The sequence below is a fragment of the Emys orbicularis genome, chromosome 17 (genome assembly GCF_028017835.1).
Source record: "Emys orbicularis isolate rEmyOrb1 chromosome 17, rEmyOrb1.hap1, whole genome shotgun sequence".
Taxonomy (NCBI): Eukaryota; Metazoa; Chordata; order Testudines; family Emydidae; genus Emys; species Emys orbicularis.
In genome coordinates, this window is record NC_088699.1 from 3,884,211 (window position 1) to 3,909,172 (window position 24,962).

The 24,962-nt window shown below is 39.0% G+C and overlaps 1 protein-coding gene across 1 annotated transcript in view; it reads right to left on the minus strand.

Annotated features, from left to right (window-relative positions):
• The window catches only part of NCOR1 (nuclear receptor corepressor 1), a 104,474-nt gene that overhangs the window by 64,149 nt on the left and 15,363 nt on the right, over positions 1-24,962 (minus strand). Inside the window, exons 2-10 of the mRNA XM_065418425.1 lie at positions 18,990-19,164; positions 15,681-15,820; positions 15,138-15,197; positions 13,254-13,446; positions 9,458-9,640; positions 7,254-7,367; positions 4,877-4,933; positions 3,670-3,722; positions 668-734 (exon numbers count right to left, since the gene is read on the minus strand). Coding sequence (XP_065274497.1) covers positions 668-734; positions 3,670-3,722; positions 4,877-4,933; positions 7,254-7,367; positions 9,458-9,640; positions 13,254-13,446; positions 15,138-15,197; positions 15,681-15,820; positions 18,990-19,097 — 975 coding nt within the window. The 5' untranslated portion in view covers positions 19,098-19,164. The remainder of the gene's footprint in view (positions 1-667; positions 735-3,669; positions 3,723-4,876; positions 4,934-7,253; positions 7,368-9,457; positions 9,641-13,253; positions 13,447-15,137; positions 15,198-15,680; positions 15,821-18,989; positions 19,165-24,962) is intronic.

Consider the following 24,962-nt stretch of genomic DNA (forward strand, 5'->3'; position numbering starts at 1 on the left):
TTAAATGCAAAAAGTAGAGAAACAGCATAAAAGGTAAAGAGTGAAATAGAGAAGAATTTTTTTTAAATAATCTCAGATTTTACTAACACCACAGGTACAGAAGCTAGTTTTACAAATGTATTTTAACTTGCCTTCATCCCTTTAAGTTTAGGTTAAGGAGGAGAGCATTTAAAAATTAAAACTGGAGTATGTCATTCAGTTTGGAAAACTCTGCTGGTGAGATACAGTAACTATTTTACACTGTTCACCAATGAGTTGTCTGGTATTTATTCAGAAAGTGTTACATCAGTTGATGTAACACATTATGAAATAAATTTCTCCCCAATGGATATAAGATTTCCAACATATTTACTCACTTTCTAGCAGCAGTATATAGACGCACAGTAACTCGAACAGAAAAACATTTCATTCATGCACAAGTTACCAAGTACAAATGCAGCCCTTCCACTTCAGTTTACATGCATATTCTTGAAGCCACTAATATTTCTGACATAGACTACTGCTAAACACAAATATGCAAAGAAGACTAACATTAACCTGGAATGTGCAGATTTATACAAAACTGATTTTTGAACATACATGTAAACAAGCATTTGAGTCAACATGCCCAACTGGACACTACATATTTGTCAATACTCTGACTTCCACAAAGTTATTGCAGCATTACCCTTTGTTTCCTTGCATGATTTCTTCTCTTAAAAAACAAAATCAGCTTTTTCCTCATCACTTGGTTTCTAGAAAACAGAATTGGAAAAAAGAGTTTAAAGCTACATTTTAACCACAGACTTTAGCAACATCAGGGATCTTCAAAAGAAGTTACTGAAAATATGGATGGTTGATTCATCTAACGTTTCTTTTTCTTGCTTGCACCTCAGAAGATGTTTGATACTGCAGAAAAAAAGACATGAAACTAAAATCTATTATATGCAACAGAAGCTCTCTCTGAAGCTTGGCCAAGAGACTGATTAAGAGGATCCCAGCCAACCTATGTAAGCCTAGGATTCTCCTCACCACAGATGGACAGGATGGGACTAATCATTGAATATGGCAAAGTTCTGATGACTTGGAAATAAGTGAAGGGTCTTTGCAACCCATTCACTCAAAGGTATAAGTTTACAGGTACATGTAATAATCACCTAGGTCATCGGGATTTGGGATTGGTACACAAAGCTAACTAAGCTGTGACACTGTTATATATTTTACTCTGTAATATATTATTCCTGAAAATTCAATGTCCCTTGTACAGAGTTTTTTCATTATTATTACTATTACTATTATAAGGAATATAGCTTTTGTAATTTTGTCTTCTACATTTAAAGATATAGATAAGATGAAAAATTCTTAAAAATTCACCAGCTTACTCATGGTCATATGCAGACTCACTGAATGTTAATTTTTTCATAACATTTGCAGATATATTCTTGAATTTCCTCCCACATGTATAAAATAACTTTCTGCTTTGCAAATTCTACGATTATATTTCACTTTCAATACTGTTTTCCACTTTGTATTTCAAGAAAATACAGTATTTAGAAGAGAGTTTTGTGTATTTAAGTTTAAAGTATTCTCTTCCAAACCATTCTCAGGCTAATGGGAAATTTTATATTGAAGTAAGAAACATCAGCACGCACACCAAACTGGGAAATGTTGGTAAGGCTGATTAGGAAATGGGATTTTTTTTTTAATTATTAAAATTTAAGGGCTAAATTGTATCAGAGGTGGCTTATTTTTAGAATTCTCCACAGTAGCTAGAAAGTAAATATCAAGGACCACCAGTTGCATATGCAAAAAAGATTTGCCTTCCAGAGAGCGTCTTATGAAGAAGGTACAGTTTATCAACAAGACTTATTCTGGCTTTACTACTGCAGCTAAAGTTAAGGTTGTCTCAAAAACTTCACGAATTACTTTTTTTCCAGAGGGCCTATATCTTAGTTATAAAAGCCTGAGGCAGGCTACAACTTAAACAAAATCTTAATACATAGCCCAAAAAAGAAGCGCAAATCGATCATCTAGTCTGACCTCCTGAATAGCACAGGCCATAGAACTCCCCCAAAATAATTCCTAGAGCAGAGCTTTTAGAAAAACATTTAATCATGATTTAAAAAAAAAAAAAAAAGACACATAACAAGGTGTATTTGATAGTAATGCCATTCATGGAAAGTCCATCAAGAGGTTTAAGTTTCCTAAACACTTATAAAATAGTTCCTGGAAAGCATCCCACTTCTCAATGCAAACAGCACCTTTCCCCAATTCACAAGACACTCAACAATTAACCAGAAAACATTTATATACCCAGCATATTACAAGCCATTATATGTAACCTCAGGATATCCTAGCATCAAATATATTCATTATTTGTACAAATATCAAAGCCAGTTTTCAGTAAGCAAGTGACCTTACAAAAACCATTGCTAGAAAAGGGTAATTTTGACTTAAAAAAAAAAAAATCTGTATTTTGGGAAAAACTCTTAACTAATACTAGATAAGTTATCACTGAACAATCTAATGAGCTTGGTCAGCATTGTAGATTTCAGCTACATTTGAAACTGCTTAGTCTTAGAGTTGCAGGTGCCTATTGTTCTACAAAAATCATGGAAGATTATTCTCCTTGAGTTTCCTAGGTCATGAGGGATATCCTGCTAGAAGTATCACAGCATAAAACAAAGTTGTTTGTCCCAGAAAACAGGTATAAATTGAAAGCAATGTGCACCCTCTGTGGAATCCCTCATGAACATTACAGGTAGATAGCCTGGAGACAGAGGAATTGTATACGAGACTCTTCCTGTATAGGCACAGAGTGTTTTGTTGTAAACTGAAAGGCACTCAGGTATTCCAAAATGTCACTGGAAACATGGGGCTAAAGCCTTAATCATTTTGATATAACGAGAGTTTCTGAAATCCTTCTCTATTTTAGTTATGGCATTTTGTAGGGAAAAGGAAGGCAATGTTGCCTTCTAGTAGGATGGCAGTACCATTGTATCAACATTTCCTTTCTTCACAGCCCGCTCACCATAATGTCTGCAGGGTGTTGAGAGAAGGGCTCAATACTGATTGGGCATGAAGCTTAAGATGATTAACCATGCTAAAGAATGATTTAGCCACATAAATGGTACTTCTTCAGTTCCTTACTGGATCATAAAGTATGAGGCTATTACTATTTTGACAAAGAGATAGCAAGAAATTAATGAATGTTAACTTTCAAAATCCATACTTTCTACCAGAAGACATAGCAGTCTACTTCATGCAGCTGAATTGAGTTTGTCCTAAGTAACAAATAGTGGAGAAGTGCAGCATGCAGTGACACAATTCAGAGCCTGCCACAAAAAACTTTTCCAAAACCTAAGACAAATAGAAATGTTTTCTTTTTAAAAAATTCCAGTGGAAAAGTGTTTTTCAATCTCCTGCAGTATTTGCAACCCAGGTGTTGCAGGATTGTTCTAGTACACAAAAACATGAAAACTGAATGGGCTAGAAATTGTCTATTTTCATTGAGCTAGCTAAAATAATTGAAAAGGAAAATGTTTCATAAATCATAGAAAGCAAATGAGATTTTGAAGTTCCAATGTTTTCTTTGTTACAATAAAACGTAATGACATTGGTATGTAAAAATAGGATGTTTTGCTCCAGGCCCTTTTAAAACAGTAAGATTACAAGATGTTTGGTACTTACGTTTTGATGTTTTCATGGTACACCTTTGTGTCTGATGGTTGGTTGTAAAGTGGCTACAAAATGGATTGGCATATAAATTAAGAACATTACACTTGTGTTTAATTCTACAAATACACAACATGTTAAAGCAAATAGAATGCCCAATCTGTGAGATGCAGTGACCTAAAATGAACAGGAGTTAGAGGTGCTCAGCAACTCACAGAAAGGTTTCTCTATGTCACTGGATTTAGTCTGATCCTATAAAGTGATCACTAGCCTAAAGAATTCATTTTTAAATAAAGATGACTCAAACATTTTAAAAACACTTGTATTTCAAGTTTATTAAAATTTGCTTACCAAAAATTACTAACTGAGTCAGTCAGATCACTGAGTCCTTGATTCAGCAGTGTACTTATGTATATGCTTAAGTCCCACTGAAATCAATAGGACTGCTCAGGCTTTTTAAGGGTTACATGCTTACATGTTTTGCAGGAATCAGGATGAACGTATGCATGTGCTTAAGTTCTTTAGTGAATTGGCCGAACAGCTGACAAGTTTTAAAAGAGATGCGTTTTAAGTAATCTTCAACAGACTGCTCCAATCAGGGGTTTGGGCTGCTAGCCCATTTTCAAAAAAGTTATAATACATCAACCACTTTAAATTTCTGGCGCATTATAACTATATTGTCTCCCCTGGCCTGTGCCCGTCATTTAATGTTTGGAAACATTTAAAGAATCGTCTTAGGCCATGTCTGCACTTACCAGAGATCACTCTGCTGATCGATCGCTGGGGGTCGATTTAGCAGGTCTGGTGAAGACCCGCTAAATCCACGGCAGAGCACTCTCCAATCGACTCCACCGAAGAGTAACGTACAGTACGTCAGTGGGAGAGCAGCATCTCCCATTGACGCAGCGCGGTGTAGACACCGCAGTAAATTAACCCAAGCTACGCCGACGCCAGTTACATTATTCATGTAGCTGGAGTAGTGTAACTTAGGTTGACTTACCACAGTAGTGTAGACAAAGCATTAGTTACAGAAATGGACAGGCATACAAGCCCTCAAGACCATATATAAAGTAAGTCAATTATATTAAGAAAAATTCTGGGTTTTTTTGTTTTGTTTTTTTAAGTCACAAGTTTAAGTCATGCAATCATACTTTCTTATGTCTGTTCATCTTGGGAGAAGAATCACAGAAAGAAAAGCAAGACAAGCAATAAAGGAACTTACCAGTTCAACTTTTGGACCAAGACCTTCAAAAATTTTATGAGCTTCTTCTGCTTTTTTCTGTGAAAGATATTTTGTATAGTCTAAATATTAATGCAGTTTTATTCAGTAATAATGCAAATTGGACTCTCAAAACTATCTTTAACATCTTGCCCCAAGGTCAAAGACAAATCCCCCAGCCACATTTAAGTCTCTCTTAACCTGCTTCTGCCACACTGCCTATAGTGAATCTGTGTAGCTAGAAAGCTTGTCTCTCTCACCAACAGAAGTTGATCCAATGAAGGATATTACCTCACCCACCCATTCTCTATAGTGAATCAAGTTAACATTTATAAATTGTCTATGGTTATTCCCCAGACCTCTATGTACTTGTATGACTAAGCTGTGAGCTCATCTGTGCAGGAACCATCCTTCTTAGGTGTTTGGAAAGCAACTAGCACACAGTGGGTCAGACTGCAAATAATTATCTGAAGGGGGGGAAATGTGCTCCATAGCCAGAGAAGCATGATTTAGAAAGGCTGGGTTAAGGCAGTCATTATAAAGGTAAAGACAAGGAGCAAATATACAAAAAAAAAAAATAAATAAATAAAAAAAAATCAACCTATATGTCCAATATGCCTTTTTTTAAAACTACACTTCACTACAGATTAACCCAACACATCCACCCACAGTGCTTGGTGAAAGTACAAAAAACTATCTTGTTCCTAAGGGAACAGAGTGAGTTACTCATCCAGCTTTCACAAGTTCATTTAATCCACCCATCCTTCTAAACCCTTTTTTTTAAGCAAACAGACTATGAGACTATGCAATATACTTATTTTTAAGCTGCTTCCTCTACAAGTTATCAGTTCTATAAGCTATTCCAGGGGGTTCACATGCCAGCAAAAATTAAACAAAAAAAAACCAAAGGTTATTTTTAGAAAGTGTGCTCTGCTAAATTCTACTACTTTTCTACATGTACTATTCTGAACTCAGAAAAATGAAAAATATTTTAGAACCCACAGCTGTGCAAAGTAATTGCATATCAGGAGAATGGTATAAAATTACCCTGGTATAAATGGTTTGTTTGGTCTCAAAACACATCTTGGGACTGAACTTTATCCCTCTTAGTTGAGTCACATTCTCTAAGCACAGCTGAGTATTAAAATCAAGAGTTGTACCCTTACAACATCCACCCTCTAACCATGATGCTGCAAAGGGGACTACCTTCTTGCAAAACTGCAGAAAAAAACCAAACAAGTATTGCATACACAAATGTCACAAGATTTGTGTAGCAGGCAGCAGAAATAACTTGGTTATATCTGCACTCTGCAAAATGCATGCCAAGTTATGCACCATCAATATGCTTAGGATTGTACAAGACATACAATGAAATCAGACCCTGCCCTTGCTGAGTTGAACAAATCTTTGATTTTAGAATTGTTAATATTTCAAATTCAACATTTCCTAAAAAAATGTGATTGGGACAGAGGGTGGGAAGGAAAAGAACCTCAATCTTTGAAGAATTAAAATCCTCACTGAAGAGGTCCACTGTTCTACATTTTCTTACTGTTTTAATTTATAAGAGATATAAACACCTGTCCAGAGTTCTGAGACTCTCCACAACTATTTTAAAATGCACATGAAGTACCATTAAAAACACTAATATTTTGCCCATGTAACTAACTAAAACAGTAAGGCAATCTTAGTTACCCCCTATACTTATAGTCCCCTAACCCCAAAATCCCTAGGAAAACCAAGAAATGGACTTCGAGAGCTGTTCAGCAGACTAACAGACCAGGGATCTGGTAGATCAGAGTTGCTGCAGTTTTGGTGTCACTGAAGTTCTGCTCTTTATTAGCCACTAATGCAGCATAAGCAGCTCTAAAAGTTTGCCCAAATATTTCATCTTTACATTCATCCATTCACCCAAATCCTTAAGTGTCAGAACTCAGACTTTTTTAAAAAGGCATGGAACGCCATGTTACACCCCATATTACTCATTTACAAAATTTAAATGAGAATTTACCACTCAGTCAGGCTTGCCAGTATTTATGTGATTAAAGACAATGCAGGAGATCAAACTCCATGAGGCACTAAAATGTTATCACAGCATCAATCCAGAGATTGGGGTCACACAGATTCATTTTCATTGCTTTTGTTTGTCAAACACCTTCAAGGCTCAAAACATTCTGAGATTTGGAATGAAAATCTCATGCAAGCATTTGTCATTAAAAGAGAAGTTACTATGTTCTGACTGAAAAATAACCAAAATGGTTAAAATATGAAAAGATTGCAGCATATTTAAAAGACTGAATCAGCGCACAATGAGGAATGTAGCACAATGTGTAAGATTATATATAATCATGCTCAGCCAACCAAATCTAAGAAGCAAGCTTACCCGATTTTCATCATAAATAATTTGGACAATACTGCGGTGTTTCTGTTCCACTGGAGGAGGGGAGACAGGCCTCTCTGGCTCTGGAGGTTTAGCAGCTTCTTCTTCGAGTTGTTGCTAAGCGACGAGAGAAAGAAAATCAGCCATCCGCACCACGTTACCCTAACCAGTAATTAGTCACCAGAGATAAAATATGCATCTGATCAACAGTTTGCTGTGCCTGTCATTTCTTCATTTAATTTGCAAGGTATGAATGAACAGGGTTTAGTGCCGATAGAAGTGGCAACAAGACAGTATTTTTGCACTAATATTTGTAAACTAAACCTTTTTGAGGCGCACCCACATCTGTCAAACTGAAACAGGTCTGATTCAATTAAAAGCACAGTGCTGTGTTGTAGTTTATTAATAAAAATATTTAACTTTCAACCAAAATATTAAAGCCAAGGAACACCAATTGTCTCAGGCAACACTCCCCAAAAAAGTTTGATAGTATATTAAAATAATATACTTAAAATCCTGGTTGCTGATATGCTTTTGAACTCCTTATTTGAAGTAACTCCTGTCATCATTATTCTAACAATTCACGATACTTCATGGCAGAAATAAGTTACTGAACACACACACAGAAGTTTAAAAGGTTATAGTAACATCAAACAAATATATACAATATTTGTTTTTCACAGCAATTAACCTCTTGTGATTTGCCTCTCTCACCAAAACATTCCTTTATATATGAATCAATGTCAGTTTCATCTTTGTGCTGTAAATATCCTTCCCTCCTGCAAGCCAGAAATATACAATAAAGAAAAACATACACCTCCAATGTAATGGCTATGTCTACCCCCTTATACATGATTTGCTGTGTTATCGCGTTGTGTAAGAAATTAGCTTTTACGATTTTATAAAATACCACGTACAGAGAACAGGATCAAGTCCTAACTTTACAGTTCATTTAAAGTAGCTCAGAACTTAGAGTACAATTTTTTTTTTAGTTTTAAGTCAGGGGTTCAATTAATGGTCCTATTTTAAAATAAATCTCTCTCTCTCTCTCAGAAATCTGCATGACCAGTCACTGATTTTGTACCCAAGGAAGTGACAGAGGCAAATCACAAGTGCTAATGTGTCAGTAAATATTGTAAGAGAGCCAGTCAAGTTCTCTTTTGCTGTTCTAATCTAAGGTCTAACAAGCTGGAATAAGAACTCATAAGACTGATTACATGTTTCAAGACCATAATGCAGCATTTAGTTTGAAGTTGTTGCTCTTTTGCTATATAGCTATTGATCTAAGCAAATTTACAGCAGAATAGTTACAAAAGTCAATCCTGCATTAAATATATTGCTTTACTAAAAAAAAGTAAGATTTAAAAAAAATCACTTAAGATTAATGAATTCAAGATCTTAAAATTTAATGTTACCAATGTTTTTCTAAGTAGTTTTACTCTTAACATCTCTAGATTTTTTTTTTTTTTAATATATAAACAAGATTCTTGGAAAAACTGCCAGCATTTATGAAGTAGATCAGGAGTTCCCAAACTGTGGTACACGAGATATCTCTGGGGGGGTACATGGAGAAATTACGTAATGGTGGATTTTATTTATTGCATTTTCATAATAGGCTACTCAGATGAAACTTTAAAACTCTGTGGGAATTTGTTATATAAAATATGGTAGTTAATTTACTTCAAGATGTAACAATGAGAACATAGAGATGCTGATGTACACAGCCCTCACCTCCAATCATCATACAAAGCAGGTTCAGTTGCCAAGCAACTGTCCAGTCTAACTGAGCTCAGAAATTAGTGAGGGTTTTTTTTCAGTTGTATGTCACACTATCACTATATATGTACATAACAGTGAAATATGGACAGATGGCTAAAGACAGATAGTGTTAAGAAGAAAAAGTATCAGTGATGAGAAGGGTAGGGGTATGCAGGCAACTGGTAAATCTGGAAGTGGGTACGTGGGCAGCTGTTAGATCTGGAAGGGGGTATACAGTAAGAAAAGCTTGGGAACCTCTGAACTAGATTATTACATCCAACTCATTTAGAAGTTTATGTAGCACACATTGCTTACAGAACAAGCACTTTGACTCTTAAATTGTAATTAAGCAATTTGGTTTATTTATTTTTGCGAACACTTTAATACTGTGCTCTGCCAACTGAAAACAAAAATAGCACTGGTTATGGTGTTCTCTGTAGTTGACTTACTTGCTTTTTCTTCAGTTTAAGGATCTGCTGTTCCACTTTTGCAATTTCTCGATCTACACGATCCATGCTCTGTATCAACTCTTCCTTTGACAGTTTTGAAGGTGATGCATTCTGGTCCTCTCCACAGGGCTGACCAGAGATTGGAGAAGATGGCCCTTCATGCTTGCCTCCAAAAGCTGGTTCCTTAAATAAACAAGGAACAATTTGATCATATTTTCTTACATAATACTTAAAGACAGATAAATTAGTTATGTTACAATCTCCAGATGTAGTCTCAAATCTTAATAATGTTGCCCAATTATAAATTAAGATAAAATTGACCAAAGCTTTCAGCCACTTACACTACTGCCTAGAATCATTTTAACACTGATAATTCTGAAGTTAAATTTAAGTTTCTAAAAGTACTCAGTTTTTCCTATCATTTTTACTTCATACAGCCCTGGAATTAACAAAAAGATCACAATCTTAAAAAATTTAGTTTCTATTTACATTTACAAGTATAGGGCCCCATTAGGGCCATCTTCAACTCTTCACAGGCATTCACGTTAAAGAGTAGACCTCTGAAGACATGTTTAAAGATAAACATGATGAACTCTTGAATGCACTGATGACTAAGGGCAGGTCTTCACTACCCGCCGGATCGGTGGGGTAGAGATTGCTCTATCGGGGATCGATTTATCACATCTCATCTAGACGCGGATAAATCGATCCCCGAACATGCTCCCCGTCAACTCTGGAACTCCAGCTCAAGGAGACGCAAAAGCGGAGTCGACGGGGGAGCGGCAGCAGTTGATTCGCTGCCGTCCTCACGGCCAGGTAAGTCGACCTAAGATACGCTGACTTCAGCTACGCTATTTGCGTAGGTGAAGTTGCGTATCTTAGGTCAACCCCCCCAAGTATAGACCAGGGCTAACTTGGAAAATGTATGCCTTATCCAAACCAGTCTCACTGAAACAAATTAAGTGTTTTAGCTCCATATTTCCTGAAGGTACCTTAAACTGTGTATAAGATTGAGACAGTGCATTTCAGTACACCACTTGGATAAAAATTATTCATAACTAAATTAAAACATAACATTGCACACATCTGACTGGCTCCTCCAATGCCCCTTTGAGCTTATCTCTGCAATGCAACAGAGCAAGATATTAAGATACTGTATCATGTTAACATGATTTTACTTAAAGCTCACAGAAAGGTGCTGTATTTAGAATATGAAAAGCCGCAGTAAATAATTAAAGGCAGTACAAAAATACACTATCCAAAATTTGTTTAAAAATGGGTACCACCCATTAGCTTTTGAATCCATACTTAGGCATCTAATAAAAATAAATTGCCTCATTTTCTAAAATGCTGAACGCCTAGCATATTCCATTTAAGCCACCATTCAAAACTCAGTCCACTTGTTTAAGAGTTTAAGTATAAATTTAGGAAACCTGGGGTTAGTCTCTACACACAGAAATTGCACCAGCTTAACTCAAGTTTCTACCACAGATGTATCCAATCTTTATCTGACTTAAGAGCATCCACAGAGGGGAACTACATACATTTAACTAGACTGACTTAGAAACAGATTTAGTTAGTGCAATCTGAGTGTATAGACCAGGCTTAACTTTAGGCACACACATTTTAAAATCTTGGCCATTGTTTATAATTCATGCTCAATCTAGAGAAATTCTTCACCAATTTATACTTTATAGTACCTTTCAGCTAGGGATTAAAGCATCTCATTCATTAAAACTTAACACCTTGTAGGTAGGTTGCATCATTTGACAGATGGGAAAAATTTAGGTACAAAGAGGCTAAGTGACTTGCTGCATAACCTTGATGGCACAGTCAGAAACAGAACTCCAGTCACCTGATTTACAATCCCTTGCTCTAGCTCAGGGGTGGGCAAACGTTTTGGCCCGAGGGCCACATCGGGGTTGCGCAACTGTATGGAGGGCTGGGTAGGGAAGGCTGTGCCTCCCCATACAGCCTGGCCCCCGCCCCCTATCAGACCCCTCCCACTTCCCGCCCCTTGACTACCCCCTCCTCAGAACCCCCAACCCATCCAGCTCCTTGTCCCCTGACACCCCCCCAGGACCCCCACCCCCTTATCCAACCCCCCGGCTCCCTGTCCCCCGACTGCCCTGACCCCTATCCACACCCCCGCCCCGACAGCCCCCTGGGACTCCACCCCATCCAACCACCCTCTGCTCCTCGTCCCCTGACCACACCCTCCCAGTACCCCCCCACCCCTAACTGCCCCCCAGGATCCCACCCCCTTATCCAACCCCCCCCGTTCCCTGTCCCCAGACTGCCCTCCCGACCCCATCCACATCCCCGCCCCCTGACAGGCCCCCCGGGACTCCCACTCCCAACCCTCCCTGTTCCCCATTCCCTGACTGCCCCCCCAACCTCTGCCCCATCCAACGGCCTCCTCGTCCCTGAGTGTCCCCCAGAACCCCCCGCTCCCTTACCCAACCCCCCCAGCTCCCGGCCCCCTTACCAGCAGCAGGAGCTCGCAGCCGCGACACCCAGCCAGAGCTAGCTGCACTCCCCACGCTGCCCAGCGGGAACAGCGGGCCAGAGCGCGGCCTGCGTGGCAGCGTGGCTACGGGAGAGGGAGGACAGCAGGGGAGAGGCTGGGGACTAGGCTCCCTGGCCGGGAGCTCAGGGGCCAGGCAGGACAGTCCCGTGGACTGGATGTGGCCCGCGGGCCGTAGTTTGCCCACGTCTGCTCTAGCTAGCAGAGAACACTGTCTTCTCCTTAACATGGTTAAAGTGTCAGATGAAGGAGTTAAGATACCTGTTGTCAGGTTTCTCCCAATATTTTCTGCAAAAAGGGAACTCTTACTCATACAGGGAAAGGTAGCCCTTTGTACATTACCTATTATGAACCATGTTATTCCGGATCAATGCAAAGACCTATTTCCATTGTGCAAGATGGAACAAAAACTTAAGGTTGTTAAAGTAATAAGTCTACATTATTTATTATTTGCTTTATGGTAGAGTATAGAGACCCAATCCAGAGTGGGGCTCCACGTGCACAAACACATTAGATACCGTTCACTTAACGAGCTTATAATCCAAGCAGACATGTCATATGGTGTGAGGGGAAACAGAGGTAAAGAGAGGTTTAGTGAATTGCAGAATAGTGGCAAAGCCAGGAATAAAGCATAGGGGTCATGAGCCCCAATCCAGCAATCACTGGGCAACTCTTCCTCTCAAAGTCTTTCAAGCAAAGTCACAGAAGGGCAACACTTTTCAATTAAATAAATAGGCTGCATTCTAGGCCTATTATATTTCCAAATGCAAGGAAGTGTCTTGGAGATTTGCAAAGGGAAAGGCATTTCAGCTGTTTTGTCGGTCACCATCTGCTGGCAGTTTAGGACTGGAGCAGAGATCACTACACTAATACTTTTTCCACAGAAACCTACATATAATATTGCTGAAGTTATGTTTTTTTAAATTAAACTCAAGTGGCAGCTATAAATTGAGTGTTCCAACATTCTGTACTAGAAACAATTAACCTTCAAGCAGATTATGCAACTTACTGGGATTGATTTTTTTTTTACTACTCCAACACATAGCTAGTGAGCACACTACTATAACTTGCAACTATACTTGTGAACAAAACAGGTTTCTAAAAAGTGAGCAGTCAATATTCAAATAGCTCATCACAGAAATGGTGTAATTTGATAATTTAAAAATTGTAATACTATTTTCAGCCACAACAATCTTTAAAATAGTCATCTAATCAATTTTCTAACATATTAAGGCACACCTTCAATATTGCAACAAAAACTGTCTTTACCTTCTTAATATCTGCAGATCGCAATCCCTCCTGTAGAGGATGTACTAAAGGCAGGACAGCAGTACTAACACGCTGAAAGTGGGAATCTGAAACTTGTTCAAGACGTGGTCGCTTAGATTCCAACGAATCATGATCAGTCTGTGACGGACCTGGGTGAAATTGCTGCTCATAGCCAGTTCTCCTTTCCTGAGGCCTAAGGAACAAAAGAGATTGTAAAAACAATTAAATTAAAAATATACATCTATCAAAAAACTCTATATGGTGCATAATTTAATTGTTGTATCCCATTTCCAAGACTATAGGAAAGAGTGTCACAAAACTCTTTCTAAATAGTGAGGAGGCCAAAAGTTTTTAAGTGGTATATTGCAGAAAATTGGCTTTTACTTTTAAAGTGGATTTTGACTAAAAGTTCATTTAAGCCCACAAACAGATCATTTAAATGCTCATCACTTCACAGCAGACCACGAAACTTATGCCATTACTACAAGTATATCTGAAAACAGGTTTGGGTCAAGAAAGAGCATCAAAAAGACTTCACATCAGTAAGTTTAGTATTGCATTCCACAGAATTATGCAAAAGCACAGTAGTTCAATTATTTTTTTCTTCTGAAGAAATTTTAAATACATATAAAAACTATCTGGAACTTGGTCTACATCACACTCTCAAGTTCAAGTACTTGTCAGTAGTGCTCTACCATCTATGTTGGGGGCTGGGAAGTGATTTAGTGACTCTTCCTGCTCATTTTTTTCCAAAGCAAAATAGCAGCATCACTAGCTTCTTTGCAGTGAATTACACAGGATGTCAATAAGATATCTCATATGCTTCACCACTTTCTTAGAAGATTTCATTAGAAGAGATGACAGTAGCTTCCTGTATTTTGCCAAAACTGGTGAATGAGCTTTTCACAATTTCAGAACAGTTTTTTGTCCTTTTACCTGCTGTAGGTTATCAAAGCACTCTAGTACTTAGATGGCACTAAACCAAATCCAGCTGTCTTCTTTGTAAATTGCAAGATGAAGACAACTAGTTAATCTCAGACCCAGTATTTGGGAATTATTTCTGGGAATATTCCAATTTAGCATCCAGAGTCGGGGAGCTATTCATTTATTTTACACACTAAATATCACCAGAGTAATGATCAGCACAGACCACTTCTGATCTGTGATCAGAGTGAGCCATGAGCAACACTGCATCTGAAGTAGTGTAAGTGCAAGGCAGGAGTACAATTTCACCTCACTGCAAGGAGTATCATATGCATACCTCTGTGCATCAGAATGTGATTATACCAATGAGTGAGTAAAACAATCACGATACTTAACTTTCCCCTACACAGTTGGGCATTCCCAGTATCTAAAATGTATTCAGATAATTAAAATCTCATTCAGATCTGTGGCTGAATTAATCTTTATAATTATTTTCAAGTCTGGTATTCAAAGCACACCACATACCTCTTAGTTGTAAATCCAGTTAAATACAATTATTTAATAAACGTTAATCAGTATTTAGCTGACATTTACTGCCTTAAGTTACATCAGTGCAAAGCATATTTAGTTGCTATAAAGCAAACCGTTTTTAATTTAAAAAAAGACAGACAGCCGCTTTCATGACAGTAACAGTCAACTATAGCACTGCAATATTAATCTGCTGGAGCCAAAACAGCAGTCATATCTATTTACCATACAAGCAGGACTGGTTTAATAAACAAACTTGCAAAAGAGTCGCAAGAACATTTGACTCTGAACTACGTCAAGTGATGTAAATTGTTTTATTGCTTTGTTGCCAAAAATCACCACCAATTGCTTGCATTTTTGCACCACATTTAAGTATTTTATACTGTTATGACAAATTAAACAACCCAACTAGCTCTGCTGCTTCTTACTTACCTAGACAGACAAATACCCTCTGCTGAATATTCAAGTGTATGAATTTTATCCCAGTGAAATCTAGGAAACATGATGGATAATATTCACACTGTGATGATTCTTTAATTTTGCTGTATAACTTCACTTGTCACTGTATCTCAAAGAAACAAACATTACACACTTATGGCCAAAATATTTCTAAAGAACTAGTTTGTGATATGCACGAGGGTTCTCAGTTGCTTGCTAAGAAAGTTGTTGGGAGAGGTGGGGGGAAGTGAAGCACAGGTGTCACTTCCTATCTAGGAAACAAACATATTATTTAAGCCAAGTGGGCTGGGGAGTTGTGCAATGGGATTTAAACAAGGCAAATCTAAAATATTGTCAAATACCATAAACAAACCAATACTGTTAGTTAATGGAGAACCCTGTGCTTAATAAAGCTAAGTCCTTAAGCAAGAACTGTGGAAGCAGACTTTTTAATTATGAATATATACCTTTTATAAAGTCTGGTTCAACTCATAACAGATTTATCTTGTATCTAAAAGTAAAACAGAATGCCCTTACCTGTCAGAGCCTGGGTGAAATTCAGAAAGTAAGGAAGGCCGTCGACGAAGTTGCTGCTGCTGCTGCTGCTGCTGCTGCAAGAGTTGAGTTGCTTGACTGACTTCCAGATGAGAAGAACGATAATCAGGAACTGCAAACTCCTAAATGAAAAATAGTCCTGACATTTAAGCAAGAATGAAAATTCAAAAGCTATGACACTGAGCCAAAGTACTCAGGAGATGAAGGAATCATGGTTTCTGAATAATTCTTGCAAATCAAGACCGGATTCTCTCAGCTTGCTTCAAGCTAACAGCTAAGTCTTAAAATGACAAGTTTCTTTTAGACATTATTTGGATGGCCAAAAGAAATAGATTAGAGAAATAGAGTCATAAAATCCACTATCACAGTCGTCACAGGAATTGCAAAGTAATTTGGAGCCCAAAAGAGAGGAGGTCTGGTAATGGGGGCAATATAAAGAAAATAAGAGTGAAATTCACATACTCATTCCTAGTGAATATATTCAGACCTGTCTAGGGAAAAATGATTGCATCTATACACTGGCAGACACGTACAGTGACTAAATTAGACCAGGTTTGAGGTCCAAGACTCAATATGCTCAGTCCTGGACAAGTGCCAGAAGAGCTTTGTTAACCAAAGCTTGACACAGATTTAAACTCAGAGATTATAAGAAATGAAAGCTCTGTGCCATATGAAAGCTTGGAATAACAACTTGCAAATGGTAGGACATTAATATTTAGCTCCAGTTGTTCATGGGAGATTAGCTGCTACAATCACATGGGAACAGTTGCAAAGATGCAGTACAGATATTCTCAGGACCAGTCAACTTTTAAAACCATTATTTTAGACATGATTGGAAAGAAAAAGTTTTATATCCCCAATACTATATCATGAGTACAGAATACTATCCACTGAAGTATCAGAACTCAACATACAAGTGGCTTTAAACTGTCCAGTTACCACACAAATTCTCCATTTTGAAAGATCCTTTGGTAAGAGCTAAAGTTTAAGGTTTCAAATAGGTTTTAAAAAAAAAACAACAGATAGGAATGTAATATTTTGAATGTTTTAGCAATTGTAAATGTTTGCTTCTAAAGACATGTCACTAGCAATTCTTAACCAAATTCAATGATGACACCATGAAATATGCAACAGAATAGCCCCTCAATTTACCTTCATGGACCCAAGTCACAAACGACACCACAGAAATATGTTTTTTTGCCTCAAGGGTATCAGTTTTCTACATTTGCAGCTCAAGATATTTTGAAATGTGACATTGTATTCAGCATGATACAGAACAGGCAAAGATGCGACCCATGGAGTTTACAATCAAAGGGAGGTTTAGGAGACACTACTCTAAGCAACAACATTTATTCTAACATGGGTCTTTTTATATATTTCCGTTTTCTTTAAAACACAATGAACACTAACTCTTAACATGCAAAATAACTCTCAACCTGCTCATTAGCCAGGAAATTTATCCTGCTTCCCACCAGTGAACACAGAGCACATAGGAGGACAGATCTTCAATCCCTCGAGTCCCCTTTGCATTACTCCAGTTGGTGCAACATGGACTCTAAGCTACATTAAGGCAGCAGCTGAGGATTTCCCTAGTGTAAGGGAACCCTGATATAGTGAGCCCTACACCAGTCCTTCCCAGCCGACCCAGCATGGGCACATCCTAGGGCAGGTTGGGGGTGAGTGAAGGCAAGGCCAGAGTGCAATTCATCTTGGTAATCCTAGCAAGCAGAACAGCACTTTGGAGACCGCTATTCATGGACACAAGCGAGAGCTGCCCCAAGTTGAATAACTTGCCCCAAGGGCCAGTTTGGCTCCTGCTACCCCTCGATGATCGGGGGTGGTGGTGGAGGAAATCAGTGGGAAAGTAGTATTGTAAACCCACATTACTCCCCACACACACATCCAGGTGTACTAAGTATTGCTTTGGCATACCCAGGGATCTAGTTCAATGTTCTTATAGGGAAGGAAGAGGAGGAGCTAGGCAATGGTAAGCTCTCATGGAGAGCTCCTGGGCCCCAGAGTAGAGACACTCCCTCCCTTCCTGAGACTGACCTCTTATGGCACTTGTAGGAACCATTCTGTCACAGCATTTGACAGGTCACTTTTTAACTCAGAAAACGTTATTAGATTTGTCAAAGATTATATAAAAATCATCTTTGCACATTGTTGAAAAATTAGTGTTTCCATTGCACAGAAATCCAGCCTTTCTTCCATGTTGGCTACACCTAGTCTAGTAATTAAGCATTACTAGATTAAAAGTAAGACCAAAAAAAGAAAATGATTTTCAATGAGTTCCTTGGGGATTGTGTGATCCAATTAGGACAAAACCCACCACAAAAATAGAAAAGTTGTATTAATTTCACAATATATGGTACTATATTCAAAAGACATTTAAATCTTCTTGATTTTAATCCCAAGAGAGCCAAGCCAACAAACAGAAGATGTGTGCAGTTTATAAAATCTAACATTTTCAGCAAAAAAACTTTTTTGACCAACTATTTATCAAACCAAAATTGGCAGCAGCTTTGCTCAGTGGTCAAAATGTCTCCTCTGTCATTCCACTCTGGTTTACACATATTTACATTTGAGTTTTCAACATTAAAAATAAAACCAGAGGAAGTGAGAATCAAAAAAGACTGCCTTATTTTAGAGAGAAGATTCTCTATTTGCCAAATATATATTGCTACTCCACTCACTTTGCACACTAAGACAAACTAACTAAACACTGAAACAGATAACATTTTTCTTGAGGGGATTTACAGAAATGAAAATAGGAAGTAGCACATAACTGACAATCTGAACATTTCACTTAGGATGCCTGCACGGTTTTAATATTTTGGTAGACTACTACTAATATATCATCATAACAGTCTTACCACCTTGGGCTGGGATCTCACCAGATTTCACAAATTACAGTGCTGCAGGAAGGATAAACTCAAACCCCTTTGACGCAATACCTCGTTATGGAGTTAGGAAGCAATATAATGCTGGAAGGGACACCGTTTAGATAAGGCATTAAAATACGGCCAGAAACATTTAAAACCATATCCCACATTTTGTTTAATTAGAGGTATTGACCTTGGTGCACTGGCCAAATTCCATCAAAGGAAGACAGAACATAAGTATGTAAATTCCCCTCATCAGTTTTATTTAGGTTCAATACTCTGAAATTTCATTGTTTTTCAAAACATCCATGGCCTAGGATTAAGTAGGTAAAAATACACATTTGGCATGAGCAAAATACCCGAATGATAGGTTCAGGCTGTAATCTGCATGGTATCTGCTCCTTACCTGCTGATGTCGAGGGTTAGAGAAGGTGTACTGGACAGAGTGAGTAGGATAACGACTCTGTTCTGTGCTGAATGCTCCTTGGTTAGGAGGGTAGCCCGAACTTGACATTATCAGAGAAGGAGTCTTCACAAACTGAGATCAACACGAGCAAGCAATCATGTTTCTAGGAAATCGCCTAAAGGGGAAAAAACACTGATAAGCAATGAAGTACCAGATGTACTTCCAACACATTATAACCATAGTCACCTAAGCAAAACAACCATTACCAGTAAAAGCTTCTCCACGCGCCCGATACATTTATTCAATAGGTTGCTCTAGTTTGAATCCTGTTAGCTGTTCTTAAATGGGCTCAAAAACAGAGGGGTCAGCATTAGCTACGAAAGGGTTTGAGAATTATATTGTCAGAGTACATCATTTTAACAGTCAATTTAATTAGAAAGATTTTACTTTTTAAATAGGTCACTTAAAGGAGTTCTTATATAGCCAAATGGTATGGTGGTAATTACCTTAGGATAAGGTGTAATGAGCTAAATTCACCTCTTTTCTTTGGGAACTTTTTTTTTTTTTTTAAATGGATATGAATGGTTCCGTACTTCCTTATTAAGTGAATCTTGAGGCCAGATAGGTCAGTATTCACTATGTCACCAGTTCTATTGGACCCTACAAAAAGTTATTACTATTGAATGGCAGCTTGGCAGCCTTAGTTCTTAGGTAGGCAGGCACGCATAAAAGCCATTATTAAAAATGGCAGCCTTGTTAGCAGTCTCAGGCTATGTCTACACTCCACTCCAGTATGGACTACAGTGATGTGAACTGCAAAGTGCTCCAAAGTGTTGTTCTCTTAATGCCCTGTGTAGATACTGCTGGCACAAACTAAAAGGTATCTAGTTTGCATAGAACCCATCCAAGACTGAGGCAATGCTTGTAGGAAGAAGCTTTGAAGAACTAGCCTTTTTTAAACACACAAACACACAAACTCCATTACCGAGAACCTGTCTGAAGATAATTTAAAGCAGTCCACAGTCTTGGAAATTCTTATTGCTACTGGATATCTGAATAGCTATGGCAACAAAAAACTACCCACTTTCATCTGCAACTAGCCAGAAGAGCGTGCCCCCATCGGGGGGGGGGGGGCAGATCTGGACATGGTGATACATGCACTTGTGACCTCTGTACTCAGTTATCACTTTCATCCAAGAATGAAGGCACACACCTTGAAATAATTCCAGCTGAGAAAATTCAGCAGCCCATCTGCTTAGCAACATAAGTTGCCATGAACAACTAACCTAGTATTCTTATATAGTCTCTACAGTCTTAGTTGTTACATACAAAACACATACACATGCCAGCCTTTTTTCCTTATTACCAATCTGTTGCCCAATGGTATATCTGTAGTATGTTGTTCCAACCTGTTTGACAAGTATGTTTCATGCGGTATGTATCTTTAGTTTTGCACAATATTACACATTAAGTGTTATAAGTACTTTACATAGCAGGGGGGAAAAAAGAAAGTGTTCATGCTTTTAAACACTACTTTAATCCACACGTGTGAGAGTACAGCTGAGATATAAAATCCTTGAATGCTTTTCTCTATTTCCTGATTTGTAGCTGTCTAAATGAGACTTAAAGGTGAATCCAAGGGATGCTTTCTGGGCCAAATCTGGCCCAGAATTTGGGTTTCTGAAAACAAAACTTCCATAAAACACAAAATCAATTTAAAAAACAAACAAATATTTAAAAAAAAGCTAGGTAGACATTCCATGGTAGCTTTGGCAACTCAAACATTGCATTGTGCTAAAGATGCACATGAGGCAATAGTCTGACAAAATGCAAATGAAACCTGACCACAAACTGACTTATCAAAGGGAAGTGAATAGTCTACATTCAGTATCGCAGCTAAGTGAAATCATGGTGTAACAAACAGCATAAATGGGGGGGGGGGAAATCTGAATTTTTAAATTTCCGTTTTTAGTAAATTTATTAAAAATATATATTTTATTTGATCACATTCCTTTAAGGCATCAGGAAAACAAAAAAAGAAACAGGCAAAATAACAAAATTGTGTGTGAAAACTTACAGGCAGCACATCTTGTCTCTGTTGGTTGAGCAATGGCATGCAAAGATGCAAGTTTTATTAGGGGAACAGAATCTGCGAGTCTCAGGTTGAGAGTGATGGAAAGGGATGGGGAGAGGTGTAGAGAAAAGAGGCATGACTATCCTCCCTCTAACTCCCCGATGGTGTTCAGACTCCATGGCAACATCAACAACTTTAGAAACGTCACATTGTACATGTGAAAATGCTCAGTCATTTGTTTTTTCCAGTGACTTCCTCATTGTGAACTAGAAACATGCCAACTTTCAAGCTCTCAAGCTGTAAAGCTATTTTTTATTATGGTCAAAAATAGGAGCGAGAGAAGAAGCTAGAGAAAAGAGAGGGGGAAAAAAAAGAGGTTGCAGAAATAGCGTCAGGAGTAATCCAGGTCACAGTGAGCCAAGAGGTGGAGAATGGAGACCATGTCTACTCCACAAACTTTGGTCCACACAATTTACATCATAACACAGCCAATGAAGCTTGTACATCACCTGTGCACGTGCATACTTAGCTGATTACATCGGCAATGTACGTACTCACCAGGAGTGCTTGCATGGATATAAAGCACGGTGCACCATGAGTAGGGTTATCGCAGTGTGCCATGCACTGCCATCTGGCACAATCCCTTTCAGGACATTTTCAGTGTTTTGTGGGATAGCAAGGATTCGCCCAGGGATATTTTTCCATCCTGTAATATCTTCCACATTCCATAATTTTCATGCCATTTTTTAAAAATCCCACATCATGCTTCTCAGCCTCTACCATCTCTGACAGAAGCATGGGGCCCAGAGACCTCGGCACTATTATCATGAACATTGCTAACACGACAAATGATTCTCCTGTATTTGTAGACCTGCAGGAAGTACTGAAACAATGGGATCACAATGGGGAACATGAGGATATCCTCAAGAAGAGTTTGTTAATGGACTTAGTGAAAAAAATCTCAGGTTGCTGGTGGCGTTCGTGGAGCAGCTGCAGACGGTGGAGCACTAATTCTGGTGCTGAGAAACAAGCATTTACGGGTGGAAGCACATTATAATGCATGTTTGGGACAACGAACAGTGGCTGCAGAACTTTCAGATGCAAAAAGTCACATTCCTGGATTTGCACGCTGACCTTGCGCCAGCCCTCCACTGCAGAGATAGCAAAACAAGGCCTATATTGACAGTGGAGAAACAAGTGGCAATCATGACCTGGAAGCTTGCAAAGCCAGACTGCTACTGGTCAGGGGGAAATGATTTTGGAGTTGGAAAATCCACAGTGCGGGCCACTGTCATGCAAGTGTGTAAGGTCATTAATTGCCTCCAGCTATGCCAGGCTGTGATTAGTGGAAGGCAAGGCATAGTGGATGGATTTGCAACTATGGGGTTCCTGAACTGCCAGGGGAGATAGATGGAACAGATCTCCCTATTTTGGCACCAGCCAACCTTGCTATTGAGTACATCAACAAAAAGGATACTTTTCCATGGTCATGTAAGTGCTAGTGGATCACGGGGGTTGATTCACTGATATCAACAAAGGTTGGTCAGGGTAGGTGCAAGACACCTGTGTCTTTAAGAACACAGGACGGTTCAAGAAGTTGCATGCAGGGTCAGTCTTTCCTGAGCAGTGGATTATCACTGGAGATGTGGAAATGCCAACAGTGATTCTCGGGGACCCAGCCACTGGCCATCCAGACGGCACCAAGGAAAGATTCAAATATCAGCTCAGCAGGTGCAGAATGTCTATGGAATGTACTTCTGGTACACTGAAGGGTTGTTTACTCACTAGATTAGATCACAGCAAGAAAAACATCCTAATGGTTATATCTACATGTTGTGTGCTGCATAATATATGTGAGGAAAAGGGAGAAAAACTGCCACCAGGGAGGAGGGGTGAGGTGAAATATTCGTCTCTCTCCTGAATTTGAACTGCCAGACACCAGTGCTATTAGAAGAGCCCAATGTGGAACTATGTATTTGAGGGATGCTTCACAGTCAGCCACTGTACTTTTCTCTGGCATCTGTCTTGTGTAATTTAAATAATATATTGGGGGGGGGGGAGGGGAGGTGGTTGCCTGCTAATATATATTGTGTTGGGTCTCCTGCAAGTTATAAATACTGTTGGGCCTGGGGCTTTGCCTGTTGCTATGAATTGTGTTGTGCATGCCATACATTTATAAATATGGCTCCATGTTTTACTGACATTACGAATTCTGTGGTGCATTTATAAGTTGTTCGATTTCTTGACTGCAGTTATGCATTCCATAATACTTGTTGTGAATTAATAAACATAATTTGAGCGCAAAAATTAGGTGCATAAAATCAGAGTACAAACATATACATATATTATTCAAACTTTTAACATAATTTAATGGGGTGAAACTTTTTAAATTCTTGTTGAAAAGGAAGTCAACATTTACATCTATTTGTGTAAACAAAAAGATAGTTCAATGTAGTCAGTTGCGGCTTCGCATGCACCAATCTGTGGTTTTCACAGGTCTCTGTATATGAAGCTGTGATTTTCCTTGTTGTTCCTCTTGAGTGGTAGGGGTAAGCAAGTGGTCCATGATGCCACATGGTATCTTGGGGATGTAGGGAACAGCAAGCACTGAGTTCTCCAAACAGTGCGAAGGCTGATGAGTCTAGGATTTTTGGACATGTAGGTGAGCCAGCATCTGCACCCCTTGGGTTTACTGAGAAGACCCGTTATGTCGCAGTGCATTTTCCACTACTTGTCTTCCTGGCACACCTGGGCCTTTTGCCTATCCTCTCTGTCCTTCTCATGCTCTTTGTCATAGTGGCCCTCCAAGATCTTTGTTCAGTCCAATGAACCTCTGGCTTGCAGGATCTCGCCAAACACATCTTCCCTAGTCCTCTTCCTTCTCCTCACCAGGGTCAGGCATTCTGCATGTGTAAAGGAGGCACTTCTCAAGGCCACCACACCAGAAGTTGCTGATATTAAAAAAAAAAAGAAAAAAAAAGAAAAGAAAAGAAAAGAGAGATGCACCATTAAATTTACAGTTCCAACGGAAAGGGAAAGATTAAGTTTCAAAACTCCCTTCTCTTATTTCCATAAATACTTTAATGCTGATTGACAGTTCAGCTTTCGAGCACCTCACCACAGCACTGCTCTCCAGCGCCAGCCACGGTGAGTATGGCCTGGCATAGAGGGGGGGGGGGGGGGATTTTCTGTGCATGAACCCATACATTTTTGGACCCTATTCCATGGGTACAAGTACAGAACAATGGCAGTGAATACTGGTACTATTTTTCACCATTAGTAGTGATTTTAGCTGATAGCTCATTCCTGAGGGTCACAAAGGCACAGAGAACTAAGCTGCTACTAGCATCCCAAAGCTGCCATGGCCAGTATGTCACTACCCTGTTTGCTGCAATGAACCAGGCAAACTTGTAGCAAAACGGCAAGGGAAAGTGTCCTATCGCAGAAGAAGAAATAAGACTGCCATCCCTAGAAACCTTCAGGAGAGGATGGCAGAGTATCTCCATTTAAGTTTCGGCGAGTTCTCTTATGAGGATAAGAGGGATATCCCTATTCACATGGCCAAGGTGCTCCTCATAGCCCCCCTGCCTATTCCAACAAGGGAATCAAAAGCAGATGCAGACTCCACCACTGTTTGTTCTATCTCTACCTGAGCACAAGCCACTGAATCAACGTGTCAAGTATCAGAGGGGTAGCCGTGTTAGTCTGAATCTGTAAAAAGCAACAGAGGGTCCTGTGGCACCTTTAAGACTAACAGAAGTATTGGGAGCATAAGCTTTCGTGGGTAAGAACCTCACTTCTTCAGATGCAAGTCATGAAGAAGTGAGGTTCTTACCCACGAAAGCTTATGCTCCCAATACTTCTGTTAGTCTTAAAGGTGCCACAGGACCCTCTGAATC